At 37.4% G+C, this 20,403-nt stretch overlaps 1 protein-coding gene across 2 annotated transcripts in view; it reads right to left on the bottom strand.

Moving 5' to 3' along the window:
* Positions 1–19,731, bottom strand: part of LEO1 (LEO1 component of Paf1/RNA polymerase II complex) — a 23,686-nt gene extending 3,955 nt beyond the window's left edge. The window contains exons 1-10 of one of the 2 annotated variants that reach the window (XM_039889034.1): positions 19,443–19,731; positions 13,307–14,084; positions 11,329–11,433; positions 8,551–8,645; positions 7,416–7,561; positions 6,603–6,687; positions 4,673–4,767; positions 3,997–4,131; positions 2,766–2,901; positions 800–986 (exon numbers count right to left, since the gene is read on the bottom strand). In XM_039889034.1, the coding sequence (XP_039744968.1) occupies positions 800–986; positions 2,766–2,901; positions 3,997–4,131; positions 4,673–4,767; positions 6,603–6,687; positions 7,416–7,561; positions 8,551–8,645; positions 11,329–11,433; positions 13,307–14,084; positions 19,443–19,457 (1,777 nt within the window). In that variant the 5' untranslated portion in view covers positions 19,458–19,731. The remainder of the gene's footprint in view (positions 1–799; positions 987–2,765; positions 2,902–3,996; positions 4,132–4,672; positions 4,768–6,602; positions 6,688–7,415; positions 7,562–8,550; positions 8,646–11,328; positions 11,434–13,306; positions 14,085–19,442) is intronic. The other variant, XM_039889033.1, reaches the window with a different exon arrangement.
* Positions 19,732–20,403: the final 672 nt, after the last annotated feature.

Below are 20,403 nucleotides of genomic sequence, written 5' to 3'. Positions count from 1 at the left end.
ACAGAGAACAGACTGGTTGTTGCCAGAGACAAAATGGGTAAAGGAAATCAAAAGGTACAAACTTCCAGTTATAAAATAATTAAGTGATGGGAATGTAATATGTAGCATGGCAACTACAGGTAATAATAGCACAATTCATTTTGAAAGTTGTTAAGAGAACAGATCTTAAAAAAAAAATTTGTAACTACCTATGGTCACAGGAGTTGTATTGTGATCATTTCATAATCTATACAAATATCAAATCATATTGTACAGCTGAAACGACTATGTTACATGTTAATTACACCTCAATAAAAAAACATGACAATAATAGCAAATGGGTCATAATGTTGTTCTGAGAATCAAATAGGATGCATGTAAAGTTTGCCTGGGATTCAGTACGTGCTAAATAAATGTTACCTTAACCATTATAAATTATTGGTACCTGTGAAAGAAGAGAATGTACAAAGAACTCTGAAAGGAAACATCATGTTTTCTCTGAAAATTTTAACTTCTTGATTCCCAATCAGTAATGAAAAAAGTTGAGAAAAGTTCCTAATACAATTGACTAACTTTCAAAGCAGAAAAGCAGGAGCTCAGGGACAAGTCTCTGAGTGGGAGCAACAGCAGTTTCTACTCTTTCAGGTTCACCTGAAAGAATTCTGCAATGACTAGTTCATTAGACCTTAAAGTGTGCCACTCATTAACACTGGTTCCTTAAAAATAAAATGTGAGTGGGCATTCAGAGTATGCTCAATGCAAAGATAAATTCCTGAACTGAACCCTGAAATGATGAAATTTAATTTCTGAACAAACTCACCTCGAATGCCCCCTTTGTACCGGTTTTTAATAGCAGCCAAGCTGATGGACTCTTCACCTTCCTCTTCCTCATCATATCGATCAGGTTCTAGGTAACTGGCACTCAGCCCCCGCTGGTGTTGTTTCTCTCTCATTCGGCGCTGCTGAGATTCCCTACGAATAGAAACCCTCAAACGTTCTTCTTCTTTCTATAAAGAAGCAAATACACCATCCAACTTATTAAAAAAATGAACAAGCTTAATGACCACTTGAGTTACTTTTAAAGAACATGTAAATGCCTAGCTCAGGATAACACCTATTTCCTATGTCCTCAGAGTACAATTCTCTCCATTCTACACATTCCCACACAGTGATCATCTTGTTTGGTTTCTAAGGTGTGAAAGCCACACAAGGGTGAAGAGGCAGAAAGCTCCCTCACACTAACCGCCGATCAGAAGTGGCACAGGCACGACCTTGGGAGCTGCAGCGTTCCCAGGAAGCAGCGACCAGCCTGAGCAATGTTATCCATGCCCAGTGGATGCCTGAGGGAGGATGTTTCTATTCACCCCTAAGACAGACACCTGACCTTCCCAGGCTCCACCAAACCATCACAGTGCCCAGATAGTCCTGTATGGTCCCTTCAAACTAGAAAGCTCCCCACTGCCCCTGAAGACAGGATGAAAAGGTGGTGGTGGTGGGCGGGGGTGGGGGGGGACCCTGAGCTCCATTCTCTTTCATTTGCCTGGCATTCCACATGTTGGTGTTCACAAGCAGAGACAAGAAATGAGAGGTCAAGGATATTCTAGCACTTCTCTGAATTCCTCATTTAATTGCTCTGTACTACCGCGTACAACTCTAATTCTGTCTAGATATTCTATGCAGCAAATTGTTTCATTAGGCAGAATGTGGTTATACTGAGTATAACATAAAAATCACTATCAGCAGGACAGGGGTTAAGAAGAAGCAGGCTGATTCCTTGTATACTTCCATGGAAACTGGGGAAGTGAAGAAAGGCTTAAGGGATCTTTAAAGGTGGTCCAGAGGGATCTTTCAATAATGTTGAGACTGGAGTCTGCAGGTCCCTTCAGCTCCCTTAGCTTGAGGAGAGAAGGTGGGGATATGGATCAAGAAGCCAGACTTCAAAGCCAATGCCTGCACAGCACTAGGGCTGAGGCACTGCTGCTGAATCTGGTTTACTTAACCTGACTCCGTGAATAAAATAAGAAAAGGAAAAAAAAAACTGAGGCCCAGAGCCAAACCTTCAGCAGTCTGACAAGATTACTAAGAAAGACCTTGAGGCAACCAGAGTCTTAGCCCCAATGGCCCTGTTCCACTAAGGAATGAAATCTCATGAAGGAGGCAGGCCAGTGGCCGTGACCTAACAGGGATCAAAGAAGATGGAGAGGAGAGAGAGTGAGATCGTACCAGAGCATTTAGCTTCTCACAGCAAATGCTGCACAAAAGGCCAATGATGTCAATACAAAAGCACATTCTATCAATGTCCCACAACTAAATTTGTGCCTAATTAACTGTTGTATCAACTTTGAAAACCTACCAGGAAGAACATTACAAACTGACCTGAAAAGCTACAAGCTACTCTTCACTGATTCTCCTATAGGCATTCTCCCACTGAAACTTCTGGTCCTATTTTTATTCTATTTTAGACTAAATCTCTAGCATTTCCACTGATTTTTGACATGGACTCTAAACCAGACAAAGCTAATTCAATCATCTTTGAAATTATCTGCAAAGGTTCAGATTCTTCCAGTCACTAGGTTGTTGCTGACCTCTCAGGACCTACTGGGAGAGAACCCTTGTCTGTTTTATGACCACTGCCGTTCACTCATTGCTTGGCAAATATGTAGGACATGAATCCAGCAACCTATTCACATCAACTAAAAGGAAAAAAGGTGGGTCAATAAGAGATGATTAACAAACATTTTGGGAAATGCTATTCTTAATATACAGAATAAGGTTAGCAATCATACCTTAATCATTTCTGTGCGCTGGCATTCAGGATCACGGCCGGCCATTGGTAAGATTCTAATCTTCTGTGTCTTTGAACATCTATCTGCAAGTGACAGGGTCATCTTTCTGTGTGTGGCACTGTCTGTAGAGTGAGGTCTAAAGAAATGAACAAAAATGTCTCTTTACCAAATACATTTGTGAGCCAATCATATCAACATTACAAAAACGAGCGGCCAGTGACCATTTCGTAGTCTCTGGAAAAAAGAGGCAGGGACACTAAGCCGAATATACTAGGTGGGGGGATTTGAACTTTCCTCATCCTGTGGCTCACTGAAAAATTCTTATCTCACTAGTAAAGTGAAAAATGGAAAGCTGGAGAGAAAAAGCTTTGTAAAGGATGATCACCCTCTAAAAGCAGTAAATGGATAAGCTCAGGCACAATGCTTTGTATTTTACATGTTATATGACTCCACGGTTGTAACTATTGAGATAATTATTATATTTTATATATTAGGAAACTGAACAAAGAGAATTTGAGAGTTACACAAAGTGACACAAGGGGAAGCAGGACTCAGATACTACAAGTCTACTTGATTCTAAAGCTTATACCTTTGGCCACTACAATTCTCAAAAACCAAAGTCATAACCAAGATTATTGTGCTCTCTCTAAAGAGAAGCATTACCCAAGGAGGATGGTCTGCTTAGAATCAAGAAAAGAAAAACACAAACATTTCAGTATAGTGTCTACACAGTCTAGAGAAGGAGAATGCTCTCACCAGCTGACCCGAGTAGTCTGGACTGCTCGGGGGATACATCCTTAGTGGTACTGGATGCAGCAGCCCACGGGAGGACGACCCCAGCCTTCACACCCACCAACTCATTGTCTGACTGCATGCACACTAACAACCTCTAGTAATCAGTTTCCCAGATCGATTTTACTAAAAAGAAAAGACACACTGACAAGCAAGTATTTTAGGCCTCTTGGCAGTTACAGTAATCAATTGAATTAATAAGGTGACATTCTGGTTTACAGTCTCTTATAAGTTTGGTTAGTGTGACCTGGTTTCCTATAAAACAGTAACATTTTGTGCACTAGACAAAACAAGCCTTTGAACCTACAAGCTGAGAACCAGATCCTGGTCTTTGCAAACTATACTGTGAGATTATGTGAATCAAAAGTCAGGCATTTTAGACAACGTACATATTTCACTGCTTTACTGTAACAACCAGTATATTGGTGAGAATAGTTACCTGAATGTGAGTTTGGTTTTAAAGACAGCTTGTCCCTGTAGACCAGTACCTTGCCTTATAAAAAGATGATTGTGGTCGCCCTGCAGTGGAGCTTTGTAAACATCAAACACTTCATTGCCTAGATGCAGAGACATGCTGAAAAGAAGAAACACTTCACATATCAAAGTCAAAAAGCTTTCATCCTACCATTTCACTTCACTTAAAATGTGATTTGACTGCTTTCTCTCCTTACACAGAACTCAAAAGAAAAAGAAGGCATGATGTGAAAAATTATCTACTTAGAAGTAAAACACGTGTATGTTTATGTTCAGAAGGAAAACATTCTGTGACATTTACTCAGCCTCTACTACTTTCCCAGTGAAAGGTCATTTTTCTAAAATGTCAACTTATATAGCAAACAGGATGTAATGAGAAGAGAAGCTGGTTTAACTTTTCCAAATTACTATGCTGGAGCCAGAGGACGAATCACATATTCGGCCCACTTTTAATGTCTTCCACCAGCCTGTATGACCCCCAACTGCTATTTATTTCTCTCAGGTTTTCTTTGTAATCCTTACAATGAAGCAATGGAAATTATTTAATAAGAGGTGCCCCAAAATAAGGTCTCATTTCAAAACTTGATCCCTCCTAGCCAGATTCTGGGTATTTCAATATTCTTCAGACATTTTGTGCTCACCTTCCATCTGACCACTTGACTATCCGAGCATTGCTTTCTTTAATTTCATTTCCTTCTTCATCTCGGCGTATCCTCCATCTAATAGTATTTTCTACCTGTTTTAAAACACAAGTGCCTTTTCAACACTATAGTTTATGTTTCTTTTTTCCTTAAGAAGCACATAATCATAGAATAAGCATGCATAGGTAGTGACAGAAAAACAGACAACATTGAAACCCTTTGTTTTAATCACCTAGAGATGTTGAATAAATTAACAGGGAAAAAAAAGTATGCTTAAGTGTATTTCTGAGTTTCTAGTGCTACAATCACAGAGGGAGCTGAGTGCCAAGGCATTTGAGCAGATGCTAAATCTATAGGAGCCCCAGGATGTTTTAAGACACAGTAAGAGCTACCAGGATAGGAGACAAGGCTGGAGGTATATCAAGCAGCAATTTAGAATGTGACTCCCTATACAAAGTAGGTTCTCTCATAAAGCTAAAAAACCCTACAAATATGGAACCAAAAATCTCTGTGTTACTGGCCTAGGGAGATAGGGAAGCTACTCACATACAGGGAAAGAAAAAGAACACCTTTTAAAAATTAAAACCCCAGGTTTGAGCATGTTTAGAGTCTAACTTTATCTTAATTGCATGGAAAGGAAATACTAAGCAGATCTGGAAATCATTCAAGAGCTTCCTAAAATGAAAACCACTGTTATTGCAATTAAAAACTCAATGAGACTTCAGGGAAAATGTAGCACACTAAATACATGTAGTTTATCACTGCTGCATCCTAGAAACCCACTAACATGATAGTAAAGAATTTTAAAAAGTATAAAGAGAATGTGAATTAAGATGGCAATGAAGAAAAGCCAACATTCTGAAAACTGACCAATCTAAGCCCATTCTTCTCTATGCCTATCCCCTCACCATCAACCTTAAAAGCAGCTGTTCCCATCCCGCTTAGATTTCTCTACTATGTTAGCTGTGACTGTCCTTGCAACTAGGTTCTAATGGGTCCCTTTCAGTTTTCCCCTTACCTTCTTCATTCCTCACTAAATAAACAAACAACGAGGCCAACTGATTAAATAACTCAATATTAATGAATTAAACATGATGTCAATCGGAGATTTGTTTCAAAATAGTCGAAGTAAAGTGGGGTGGTGAATTATTCTAAAAACTTGGCCCTGAATTCTAAGAATGCCAGATTACCAGTTCTAACACCATGTATAATACCCACTGAAAAAATAAAACGTATTTATAGGAAATCCTTCAGCTTTAAGAATGTAAAATGCATAACTCCAGTTTTAGTATCATGAGTTCAACTGTGTCTTGTTCCTTGGTATAACTCAGCTCTAAAGCATCTGCTTAATCTACATCCTCCTTAATTAAAGGAAGATTAGAGGCCCTCTTTGGATAGAGATAACGAGAGAGTACAAGGTATCAAAGAGAAGCATTAATAAAAATTCAGTACAACAAAAATCTCTCTTAATAGTCAACAAGAGCAATCGGAAGAATACAAAGAGAGCCATATGGTGAAGTGTTATATACAAATTCTCCTTTTGTATATAATTTGTTTATCTATAGATCAGAGCCTGAAGAATTTCCTCTTGCAGGAAGTTGCTAGAACTTAACCCACAGTACATATTGAGATAGTTCTTCTAAACACCAAACCACAGTACTTATTCTGAAGAAAGTAGCTAATAATTTTTAAAAGCATCAAAAAAGTGTAACAGCAACAGAAATGATAGAACAGTGACACTTTTATAGAGAAAAAGCTATGCATTTTCTTCCTAAAAATAATCTGAAAAGGAAGACAATTCATTTGTTGATAAAACAGGAAACATAAAAAATCATTTTCAAAAGCTCAAGTCTCAAGTTAGTGTTCCCCGGTTAGTGTCCCCCGGTTTTACTTTATAAAAGAAATAAAGAAGTAAAGCATGGAATGGTACCTTTAATTTTAATCTAGTTCGTCCTTCTTCATCCAGCATTTCCTCATCTTCAAATTCATCTTCATAATACTGAGGATCAAAAGGTCTACAAATCGTTTTTAAAATAAACCATTAATCATATTTTCTAAAGAATATTATCACTGCTATGATAAAATCTATTAATATACACCATTATACTAAAAAAATCATAATATAGTTAAAATTCCCAATGGTCAAATATCTTCATGTTCAACGTCAAGGAAGTATTCAAATTACTGCACCTTCTTGAAATATGGTGTTACTCATGTTGTCTGAAATAAAGTGCAAGCAAGGCTAAATATTCAAATATTCTTTATTTTTATGTAAGTCTTCAAGGAATAGGCCCATACATGCTCTAGCTATCCACATCATTTTACTTGGTGAAAAAATTTTAAATCACATAAGAATTTGTATGTTACTTAGTGAATAATACCCATCAACGTTAACTGTCAAAACCATTAGCTTTTCCAGATCCATAATCCCTGCTACTAAAGACATCTGCAGTTTCTCTAGAAAATTTCACCACTCCCAATTTCAGCGTTTTCAGGGCTGAAGACTTGTGAGGTCTATTAATTTTTAAGTATCAAATAGCTAAAAACAATTATAAGGATTAGAAGTCTCTTTTATCAATACAATAGTCCATACTTTTTCTATCACAGAATATGCTTGATTTTTCAGAGATTCATGACCAGTTTTCTATTTTGTAATTAGTCAACTCATGTAAAATAAGAAAAATATCAACATTCTTCATATTTCTATCCAACATATAGAAACACTTTTAACTGACCCCCTTACCTGGGCTCTACACTGAGAAAGTTGGGCAGTTTAACAAAATACAAGTCGTTTCCTAAATCAGTGTTTACTTTGGGTATTTCTACTTCTATTCTGGTCTCAGGAATTGGCTCCTCCTCCTGTTGATCCTGAGGCAATCCATTTTCATCCTAGTAAGAGAATCACAGAATTTTAGAGCTTCGAAATGGTCTAGCTCGATTTCCATACTTTAATTACTTAGGTAGGCAAGAAGCATATTGAGATCACTTTAAGGCTAAAGCAGCCCTCTATCCCCATTCCTACCCACACAACTCCCCAAAACTTCATGGGAAACCAGATCAGTTTGGAAGCATCAATATAAGAAAATGTCTTTTGTGATAAATCTATCTTCCATACACTCACCAACAGAAGTACAAAATTAATCAATACTTCAATATGAAATCACTCTATCAATTAAGATTAGAGATTATCAACACACCACATACATTTTGGCATGAACGAGAAAATCATTTAAATCAGTGGCTCTCAAATCACAAGTCCTCACAGTCTAGTCTCTTAAAATGTGGCACCAGCCACATGCTGTGCAGTTTTTCTTTTTTTTAACCCAGTTTCCCCTAATGGTAACATCTTGTAAACCTAGAGTACAATGTCACAATCAAGAGTCTGGCTCTGATAGAGTCAGACAGAAAACATTTCCATATCACAAAGATTCCTGTTGCCCTTTTATAGACACATCTACTTCATTCTTTCCCTCACCCCTCTTCAGTCTCAAACAACCATTAATTTCTTCTCTGCATCTACAATTTTCTCAAGAATGTTATATAAATGGAATCATACAGTATATAACCATTTGGAATTGGCTTTTTTTCACTCAGCATAATTCCCTGATACTTCATCTAAGTTGTTACATGTATCAAAAGTTCAATCTTTTTTATTGCTGAGTAATAGTCCATGGTATACATGTGCCAGGGCAGTTATTTCTACTCCCCTGTACAGCCAAAAGTCTCCACATAACTAAGAAAGGCATCTATTCACTGTATTTTTAGACTGTAATTCAGTTACCAACTTCCTCTTCTTAGTGTAATAGAGACTCTTAATCTCAGGAACTTCTTATTTAGCCTTGAATAAGGGCCCAGTTCACAATGGGAATTTTACTTACAACAGGCTGTCCTGGAGTAGGTGGTTTATCTTCTCCATCACTCCCTGAAGATATATCATCTGCACCTCCAAACAGATCCATGGTTCCACTATTATCTTCGATATAGGAAGAAAAATGAATAGTATTAATATCTATAACAAAGATTCTTCAAAGCTATCACAAAGCTTAACATATCTTCAAAGCTAATGTATTCCCAAAGTTTCTGGACCAGACACCAGGAAACCACCCAAACACAACTCTGGGCTTGGCTCTCAACAATCTGAACAGAATGTCTGTGGAGAGGGGAGGGGACAAATCCAATGAAAGAAAAAGCTGCACACAAGACACTTCTTTCTCCTTTCATTTGCTACAGTCTTGTTCTTCCACTTTTCTTTAACCCCAGGAGCCCAAATGTCCTCCTACAGTCTAGATACTCAAATTTGAGGATAAAGCACCCCATACAGACCTCTGCACAGTCCCTCAAGTTTTAAAATTACAGGTCCATGTTACCCAAGCTCCCTTCTTTCAGGTAGAACTTTACTTAGGTATAGGAAAAACAATAATAATCTAATCTGTAATAAACCAATAAACCAAGGTGGGGTAGTAGATGGGGTGAATAGAAAGATAGGAGGGTGGTCTGAAAGTGGACTGCTTGAAATTGAAATCACAGAAGTGTTACAATTATTGGTAATGACATGGTCTAGGATAAAACTGAGAGTGAGTTACTAAGGCCACGTGGAGAACAGATCACTAAAAAAGGAGAAGCAACCTATTAGAATGGCCAAAATCCGACACCAAACACTGGCAAAATGTGAAGCAACAAGAACTCTCATTCATTGCTGATGCTAATGCAAAATGGTAAAGCCATTAAGGAAGACAGTCTAATGGTTTCTTAGAAAAGTAAACATACTCTTACCATATACTCCAGCAATTGTATTCCTTGGTATTTAACCAAAGAAGTTTAAAACTTATGTCCACACAAAAACCTACACACAGGTATTTATGGCAGCTGTATTCATGATTGCCAGAATTTAGAAGCAACCAAAATTCTTTCAGTAGGTGAATGGATAAACTAGTATATCCAGATGATGGAATATTATTCAGCAAAAAAGAAATGAGCTGTCAAGCCATGAAAAAAAAAATGGAGGAACCATAAATGCATATTACTAAATGAAAGAAGCCAATCTGAAAAGGTGGTTTATGACTACTGCATGATTCCAATCATATGACATTCTGGAAAAGGCAAAACTATGGAGACAGTAAAAGTATCAGTTCAGTGGTTGCCCGAGGTTGGGAAGGAGGAGGGATGAATATGCAGAGCACAGAGGATTTTTAGGGCTGTGAAACACTCTGTATGATACTATAAAGATGGATACATGTCATTATACATTTGTACAAACCCAGAGAATGTACGACACCATGAGAGAACCGTAATGTAAACTATAATGTGTCATTGTAGATTCATTAGTGTAACAAAAGTACCCTCTGGTTCGGTATGTTGATAATGGGGGAGAGCATGTTGATAATGGGGGAAATCTCTTTATCTTCCCCACAATTTTGCTGTGAACCTTAAACTGCTCTAAAAAAACTAATAAACTCTTAATAATTTTAAAAGAAGAGGAGGAGACAAGGAAAGTCAGGGTATTGAAAAGTTCACTCATATGATAAAATCACCAAAACTATGACTCCACCCACCAACACTCTCATGTATCTTCTTGATTCATTTCCTTAGTTCTTATCACCATCCAACATACTATATACTCAATTTACATACTGTGTTATTATCAGTCTCCTCCCATACCCACCAGAACGTTAGTTCTACAAGGGAGTAGTCTTTATCTGTTTTGATCACTGCCACATGCCCAGTGCCCAGGAGAATACTAATACACGGCAGATTCTCAATGAATAACTGTGAGTAAAATGAAAGAATGAACATATCTAATTCTCCCAACAACTCTATAAGATGGTTAGCATCACCTACCTCTCACTCATCAGAAAATTGAAGTGTAACAAGTAATTAATTTGCCTAAAATCATATAGTTGGAAAGTGGAGCTACAAAGATTCCAAGCTGGATCATTTGATTTCAATGTCTATGCACATAACTATAGTTGTAGATCTAAAGATCTTTAAGTAAATCCTAGAGCTTGCAGTTATGTCTAGCTCTCTTTTCTCTCTAGTTGATCCTCTGTTTGCTTCAGTTATGTTACTTATGATCATTTACATAAGCTATTTAACATTAATGCCTATGTACCATTCAGCACAATAACAGCTAGTGTAATCAAACTATCAAAATTACGTTTGCTATAACTTTTATACTAGCATGTTTACTACATAGTAATTTGTCATTTGAAACAGTCATACATAGAGATAAATAGATATTTGATCCTTATAACAAATCTAACTTACCTAACGCTGAATTTTTATGAATTCTTCATCTAATCCACAGCTTGAAAAATCAGATTCTTCATCTGATATTAACCTGTTTAGAAGTTAAGAACAAGCTGCCCTAGAACTGTCATTCAAACTGAAGAATGAATATTGCTGCCTCTACCTGAACCAGAGCCTTAGCCCCCTAATAACAATTCACTCTAACTATAAATGAAGAAACGAGTTCTTGAGTTGATTAAACAGGAACCATTTCTCGTATCTGTACAACTTCCCTATGTACACTAAGTGTATCCATACTCTTTCTGTGGGTCTTGCAGTTCGGGGTAAACACCCAGGGTTGGGCATGCACTTCAGTTAAATGCAGAAGAGGGATAGAAACAAATATATAAAAAAGAAGTACTTAAGAGTACCTTTTGGTACCTCGGCGTCACTATCAGCTTCTGAATCAGATGCAATTGCATTCTTGCGTTTCATTCGTAAAACTTCATCTTCACTATCGCTGCCTCTTGCAGATTCTGTAAGAGTAGATTGAGAGGTTCTGCATAATCACAGTCTTATCAAAACTTTTAATTTTGTGTTTTAAAAGCAACATTGAGAATAAACAAACTGTAGCACACCCACATAATGGAAGTACTCAATAATAACTACTATTTACACATGTAATAATTTGGATGAAACTAAAATGTATTATGCTAAGTGAAAGAGGCCTAAATGAAGAGGGACAGAACAGACAAGTAGCTGTTAGGGGTCGGAGTGGGGGAAGGATGTGACTACAAAAGGGATAGTATGAGGGAGTTTTTTAGGGTAACAGAACTGTTCTATATCCTGACTGTGGTGGTTGTTAAACAAATCTATACATGCATTAACATTAACAGAACAAGTGCATATACACAAAGATGAACTTACTGTAGCTAATTTAAAAATAAAATAAAAAGAACATTCTTTTCTGTAAGCACAAAAACTTGGCAGAATGAGAAAAGTGACATTGAAACTTATGATTAAATCTATATATCACTCATTACAGAAAAAGAGGTAAAAATATTGCAATGGAAGAGACAAACATGTTTTGGATGGTACAATTTTTTGCCTAATGTTAAATTTCAAGAAAATCAACTGAACCACTGTAGAACTAGTTACGCAGAATGACCAGCTAGCTACAAGATTCCCTAGCCTCTGACCCTAGTCTTAGGTTATTAGTCTGCTAGTACTTGGGAAGTAAGGTATGAGCCTTAATGATGCTGGTACAGTTACAAATAACTCTACCCAGAACTAGTTACTGATACTTACTGCAGTCCTATAGTCTACATAGACCTATATCCATCTCTGGAAATTTTCTGACTGCCTCACCTAAATAATGCCAAAATGTAGTCTTGAATGCTATCCTGTGAGGTATGTATTACAGGAGAAAAGACCCTCCTCTCCCTAATTTAAGCACTCTAAGATATCAGGATCAACATGTAATTATAATCAATCACCTACAGAAAAAAATGAAGCAATCAGATATTACTTCAGGAAGACTTCCAACCTAATCAAGGTGACTTTTGTCTATATGAAGAATGTGTTCATTTGAGCAGAATAGTGTAAATGACTGTTTTAAAAGGGAATCCAGAGCCAAAGGTCAGCTGTGTTTCCAGTATTCTTTAGGGAATGAGTATTCTGACTGAAGCACTTCTCCCACGGTGAGGATGCATGCTTTAAGCTATCATACCTCACTGAGATCATCCAGCTGTTTTTTCATTTTCTGGATGTTATGCTCCCCAGGCAACCTTCTGATTATTATAAATTGGCATACAATATATCTTTTCCCCCAAGAGAAAGGTTATAATGATAAGAGAGAAATAAGTGATCCTCTTGAAACAATTTTATAATTCAATTTTTATAAATTAGTTTCTTGTTAATTTAATTAGTTTTGAGTAAACTCCTTGGAGCCTGATTACCTCTGGATGATCAAATTTTGCATCTCAAAAACCTGAGCTTGAACATGGTGTTCACAACCCAGTACAGCTGACCCTGTGGGAACGTTGCAATGGTATTGTTTTGCTCTCCCAAGCAAATCTATTCTCGCCTGAGGCATGCTCTTCAGTTACCCGCAGAAATGGATCCACCTCTATTCATTACATAACTACTCTAGTATTATACTTCTTTATCTAAGACTGTCCTCTTCTAATTTTTTTCTTCCTGATCTATCATCAGTTAACAAATGGAAGGGGTATACAAATAATACATGGATTAGGAAAATTTTCAAGAAGCAAAACGTATGAATAGAGTTAGAAAAGGTTGGAGGGACAGAAAATTTAAAATGGAGTACTAAAGATGGGACTGCAAAAATAATAATTGGCTACATCTAGATGCTTCTACTAAACTATTTGATTTTCATAAATGAATTACCTGATTTATGATCTTGTTCCTCTTCATAATCCGAATGCCTGTGTTCTTCGTCTGAGGCCTGTGGCCTTTCATCATCAGAATTTTGCATTTTCTCCTCATCAGACATCTGTGGCCGTTCATCATCATCAGAATTCTGTTTCTCATCATCATTGTCAGAAGCTGCCGGCCGTTCATCATCAGAATTAGCCTTCTCTTCCTCCTCAGACAATTGTTGTCTCTCATCATCTGAAAGCTGAGGCCTGTCCTCATCATCCGTGTTCTGCATTTTTTCATCATCATCAGAATTCTGCAGCTTATCTTCATCTGATCCTTGTGCCCTCTCCTCATCATCAGAATTTTGTATCTTTTCATCATCTGATTGATCGCTTTTATCTTCTCTGCCCCATTTTTCATCATCTGAATGTGCTTTTTCAGAACCTTCTGCTTCTGAGTGATGACTCTCTCCATCTGATCTATGCCCTTCATCTTCATCATCATTATGGGCTTCTGATCCACTATGCTGATCTATATCTGAAGGGTCATTGTCTTCACGGTCTGAATGCTCAGAAGCTTCTGATCTATTGTCTGATCTTTCAGAGCGATTATCACTCCCACTATGATGAGAAGCTCCCTCATCCTCACTGTCATCTCCAAACAGTTCCTTATTACTTGGTTTTCCTGAATCACCTCTTTCATCTTGATCACTTTCACTTCCAGAGGCATTACTGCCAGAAGCAACATTCTCTTGATCAGAATCCGAGTCTGATCCAGAATCAGAATCTATGGAATCATATAAACACTGGGTGATGTCAGCAAAAAAAGGCAGAGTAAGGAACATCAAAAGTCCATCCCAACATAAAAGCAATGAAAAAAAAAAAAAAACCTGTCAAAAACTGTTAGAATCAATTTTCTTGGTACTCTGGAAACTAACCAAAAGTTGCAGCAACTAGGGGAATGCTCAACAACAACAACAACAACAACCAAATCCTGAACTTTTAAAGAAAAAAAACCCAGAACTTTGTGGTGTTTTAATGTACCCAAACACACCCACCCCCTACCATCAGCCACTCCCCAGCTCTGTGGTGCCTTGAATATAACAGCCTGAATTTCTGGTACATGTACCACCACTAAAAGAAATAAAAGAGACTTCATTCCCAAAGAATCATGCTTGTTAGTTTTGATTTGTCTGGCAGATCACTGAAGGACTGGCTCAAAGGGCTTGACTTTATCTCACCTATCTTGGAACTCTCTTAGTGCTGAAACAGCTACTTGAGAGTGTTTGTCAAAAACATTCACAGGCAAATGTATTAGTTGCCTCTAACTAGGACAATGGATAGCAGTTGAAGCGAATAATAGACTAACTGAAAAGCTTAGAAGGAAAAGCTGGGGAATGATATAATATGGGGAGTAAGGGCTTTTAAAAATTCCTACATATTCCTAGAGATATGGAAGAACACACACAGGCCCAGGGCTGTGCACACACTCAGAAAAGAACTGAAAAGGACCTAGGCTCTCAGGTTGACTAGCCTTCAGGCTCTGTACAAGAAAGAAATAAAGATAAGGACTGGTTGTAAACTTCCTGGTTGAGTACTGAAAGCATACTCCAACATATACACAGAGCCAATTAGCAAAGAATGGGTTTGCGGGGAGGTGAGAGGATTCTAGGCATTCAGAGAAATCTCTGTCCAATCACTAGCTGGCCACTAAGCTAATGGAACAGAGACTTCATTTTGTAAATGACTTAATTTTGTAAATTAGTTCATCCACACAGCAAAGATGAACTAATTTACAAAATTAGTTCAAAAGAGCCACTAAACAATAACCACTATAGCAAACAGCAACAACAAATCCTGGGGGAAGGGTAAGAATGTGATTTCCTGAGTTGCCACATTATATAATATTCAAAAAGCCCACTTAAATGCTATCTTGCCGAATAAAGATTATCATTAAAAAGACATATTAAAAAAGAATCAAATATAAATTCTGGAATTAAAAAGCACAATAACTGAAATGAAAAATTCACTAAAGGGGATATACAGAAGATGAGAGCAGGAAGAAGAAAAAATCAGCAAACTTGAAGATAGGTCAGTTGAGATTATTCAGTGTAGGAACAGAAAGAGAAAAAAAAAACTGAAATGAAAAGACAACAGTAATTTGAATCCATATAAAATAAATACAAAACATCAGTAAAGGTAACTAAATAGTTAAGTATGAAAGTCAGTATTGTTTCTGGTTAGTAACTCCTATTTTTTATTAGATTTAAAAGATAATTATATAAAGCAATAATTATAAATCCACATCACTAGACAGACAACGTATAAATATATAATTGTTTTAATAGCAAAAACCACATTTATTGAAAAAGGAATCAAATTTATTTGTAGCTTGGTAATAAGGGATTTGAAAACAATATTTTTAATTAAAGAAATTATTTAAAAATTTTCCCCCTTTTACCTTTACAAATTATAAAGATATAATTTGTGGTAATAACAACATAAAGGCAAGAGAGGGAAAAAGAAAAAAAAAGGCAAGAGAGGATGGAGTTATATTTTTAAAAAACTTTTTGTATACTACTGAAATTAAGTTGGTATTAATCCAAATTAGATTGTTATAAATTAAGATGTTAATCACCAGAGAAGCTACAAAGAGAAAAAAACTAAAAAACATACAGAATTAGAAATTAGAAGAGAATAAAAACAGCATACTAGAAGAAAATCAGTCATAAAAGAAAATAGTAATAGAGGAATTGAGGAACATAAAAGATACAACATATAGAAAACAAGTAGCAAAGTGGCAGAGGTCTTTCCCTATCAGTAATTATTTTAAATGGAAATGGATTAACCTCTCCAATAAAAAGGCAGAAATTGGCAGAATAGATTTTAAAAAATGATCCATCTACATCTGTCTACAAGAGAGTCACTTTAGAACTGAATACACAAATAGGTTGAAAGTGAAAGGATGTAAAAAGATATTCCATGTAAATAACAACCAAAAGAGTTATAGTGCTTATAGTAATAAATTAGACAAAAATCTTAGGACAAAATTGTTACAAGGGATAAAAAAAGGACATTATAAAATGATAAAAGGGTCAATCCAACATGAACATATATTTATCAACATATGCTTCTAAAAATAAGAACTGACAGTTACAAAATAGTCACGGGGATGTAAAGTACAGCATAGGGAATATAGTCAATAACATTGTAATAACTATGTATGGTGCCAGGTGGGTACTAGACTTACTGGGGGATTACTTCGTAAGTTTATAAATGTCTAACCACTATGCTCTACAACTGAAACTAATATAAAATAATATTAAATGTCAACTCTAATTGAAAAATTAAAATTTAGAAAGGGGGGAAGCCCCCCCAAATGAAAAATATATTAAAAGAAAAACTGACAGAATTGAAGAGAGAAATAGTTCAACAATAGTTGAAAACTATTCTTTTTTTTATGCCAACAGCACAGAAAGTACTCTTTGATATCCCACTTTCAATACAATAAACAACTGTATGCCAACATGATATGAATGAATTCCTAGAAACACACAAACTACCCAAACTGACTCAAGAGTAAATAGAATATCTGAATAGATCCATAATAAGTAGAGTCTGAAGCAGTAATCAAAAAATTTCCAACAAAAAAACAGCTCAGGACTAGGTGGCTTCACTAGTGAATCATATCAAACATTTAAAGAATTAATACCTATCCTTCTCGAGCTCCTCAAAAAACTTGAAGCAGAAGGAATACCTCATAACTCATTCTATAAAGCCATCATTACCTTGATATCAAAGCCAAAGACTTCATCAAAAAAAGAAAACCACAGACCAATATCTCTTATGAATACATATGCAAAAATACTAAACAAAATACTAAACAAAAAGGCAAACCAAATCCAGCAGCATATTAAAAGGATGTACACCATAACCAAGCGGGAGTTATCTTAGGAATACAACAATGTTCAACATCTAAACATCAAAGTGCAACATCATATTAATAAAGAAAAAAAGTGATTACTTTAATTGATGAAGGAAAGGCATTTGATAAAATCCAACACCCCTTCATGATAAAACCACTCAACAAATAGAAAGGAATTTCTTCAACCCAATTAAGGTTATCTGTGAAAACCTTACAGCTAACATTATATGTAATGGTGAATGCTTTCTTCTGAAGATAAGGAACAAGACAAGGATGTCCACCCGTCACTTCTATTCAAAATTGCATAGAAAGTTCCAGCCAGGGGACTTAGTCAAGAATAAAGAAATAAAAGGCATCCAAATTGAAAAGGAAGAGGTAAAACTATCTCTATTTGCAGATGACATGATTGCATATGTAGAAAATCCTGGAGAAAACCCCTCAAAACTATTAGCACTAACACATTCAGCAGGTTATAAGATATGATTAATGTACAAAAATCAGTTGTATTTTTATATGGTAGCAATGAACAATCCAAAAACAAAATTAAGAAAACAATTCCACTTGCAAAAGTATCCAAAAGAATAAAATACTTAGGTATAAATTTAGGAGGTGCAAGATTTATACAATAAAAACTACAAAATACTGTTGAAAGAAATTAAAGACAAACTGGCACATTTATACGTGAAAGAAACATACTGGGCCTAGGTAAGAATTCTACTCGTTGCTACGCCAAGAAATTTGTCGGATGTTGCTAGTTTCCACAACTCTCTTAGCAGGAGATAATGAAATATGCTAGGCATAACAGGAATTACCCTTTCAAATCCATACCACCTTCAGGTAACAGCAACCTTCAAGGACAGATTTGGAAGTAAACCCTATTCAGTCCTATTATCTAATGGTAAGATGGGAGAAAGCAGCAATAGACTTAAAGGAGGTAAAATACAAAGCTCAGAGAAGCAGCTACCTCCACACATCACTTCCCCATACACTGAGTTTGCAATGAAAGCACTGCAGCATACATGTTATTATTGCTTCTACTCCTCCAATTATTTATCAAATATACATTAAGAATCAACGTAAGCTAGTAGAGAAGGGTGGAGGGAGGCAGGGACAATCTTTTCATCATTATATCCCCAACACTTAGCAAAGCAGATGGAATATGATAAGGGATCAATAAATAATTATTGAATGAATTATCTTCATGGAAGTGAGTCATGGGAGGGTTCACATGGAACTGTGCCTTGAAGGGCAAATGAGATACGGACAAGTAAAAATGAGGGAAAATGAACACATTAGCAAAACAGCTGGTACAAGAGGTAGTATATAGGGCTCTGTATTTCCTGACTACAACCTCCTAGATACCCAACAGATAGAGCCTTTCCACCTGGTGCTCCCTTCACTACACTCTAAATAATATGAAGGAATTTGAGCTGGAGGGTTGCAATAATTCTGAACCTGGTCGTGGGCCCCTTCTCACTTCAAATAACTCCTATTCTTATTTCAAATGCAAATATCCAGTCCTTGTGCCAGAAATATTTCCATGCACCATTCATTCATTCATTCCATCAACAAATCCTTCGTTTCTCCTCTCCAAACACAGGCCCTATATGCTCCCCAATCTACTACCAGACTCAAGTAATTCTAGTTTCTGCACAGGCCCTCGGAAGACACATTCTCTCCGGTGCGTAACGCCTGTGTGTAGCCCTATCCCAGTGTTCCTCCCAGTCTCCTCACGCAGAAATCTCAAACTCCCCATCACGCTATGGTCTGTCTGATTTCATTCGAGAGAGCGTTCTGAGCCCCTCTGTAAATTCGTCCACCCATTCCCCATATTCCTGAGCACTTAACTTCCATTCACTCACACACAGCCCTTACTGTGCGCTAGCCTGTGCAAGACAGTACACGGGCGGACCCCAAGGTTCCGCTGGAGCTGCGCAGGCTCGCCCGCGCCTCCACCCCTGCCCCGCGCCCCCTTCACCCCACACGCTTCCAGGCACCGCATGCTCCATGGACACCAAGAACAGGAGAGGCGCGCACACTGCTTCTGTTCCTGTATTTCCGCCCGCCAGGGGAGGCTGGCACCGCCGGGAGTGCAGGGGGCGCTAAGGCAGGAGAGGAGGAAGCGCCACCACTCGCCCGCAGCGTCAGGGCGTTCCGAGACCCGGAACCGGACCGCAGTTAGACTGCGGGCACAGAAGGCTCGCCACGCACGCCTCCCCCGATGCCCAACCGAGCCCACCTTTACGCTCAGCATCGCTGTCGGCGTCGCTCCCGAAGAGGTCCTCCATATCCGCCATCGCCGCGCACCTCTGCTGCTGCCTCGGCTGGGAGCTGCGCCGCGGCTGTCTTTACGGCACGGAACCAACGAAACGCGACAGTGTCGCAAAGATTCTCTGAAAGGATGCTTTCCTTCTGTGACCTAGTTTTCGCCTGCACCTTGAACTTCTGCTTGTTGACTCTTATACATTCGCACGGTGGACTGTCCGCAGTATCTGTATTTATTAGTGAGGATTCTCAGCGGGAGTCGGACTGTCCCCTGTCTGGTTGTTGGTGGAGTGGGCGGTGCTTGGTATGCTCCCCAGAAAGGCCTCTCTGACCGTGTTAAATCAGCCAGGAGTCACGAAGTCCTTTGTTTCATATTGACCAGTAGTTGTCAAATTGTTGAGAACTCCAAAGCTCATTTGTTTGTGTGGATAATAATCTATGGCTATTTACCACATTAGTAATTAAAGAATAAATTTTTTAAAACTCATTTAAAAATAACAAGTTAAATACCATTTTTAAATTTTAAATGACAATTTTTTCTAAGAAAAAAATTAGAAGAGTGGAATTGTTTTACAGCTTTAAAAATGTCTTTAATGTCCAGTTTAAAAGACGACAGCTGAATTTTCTACCTGCTTTTATATTCAGTCTGTTTTGGTTGACGCATGTGAAGAAAATCTCTCCTCATACAGACACGTAATCAGGAAAGAGAGGACCTTCCAGAGTCTCTTTCCCCAAAAGTGTCTTCCTTGGACCACTCTGACAACCACATCTTTAGAGCAGGGTATCTCAAATACCTTACTTTTTCCATCCTAACTCACACTTTATGTAAAAAATTGAAACACTAAGAGGTAGTCTAAGATGTTTTATTCTCTATTCTATTTCAGCTTTTTTTTTTCATTTTTAATGTTGTACCACTAAATTGATTTCATGATTTA

The sequence above is a fragment of the Pteropus medius genome, unplaced genomic scaffold (assembly GCF_902729225.1).
Source record: "Pteropus medius unplaced genomic scaffold, Ma_sr-lr_union100, whole genome shotgun sequence".
In the NCBI taxonomy this organism is placed as follows: domain Eukaryota; kingdom Metazoa; phylum Chordata; class Mammalia; order Chiroptera; family Pteropodidae; genus Pteropus; species Pteropus medius.
Note: the sequence above shows the minus strand (reverse complement) of the source record. Positions and strands in the feature narration are given on the sequence as shown.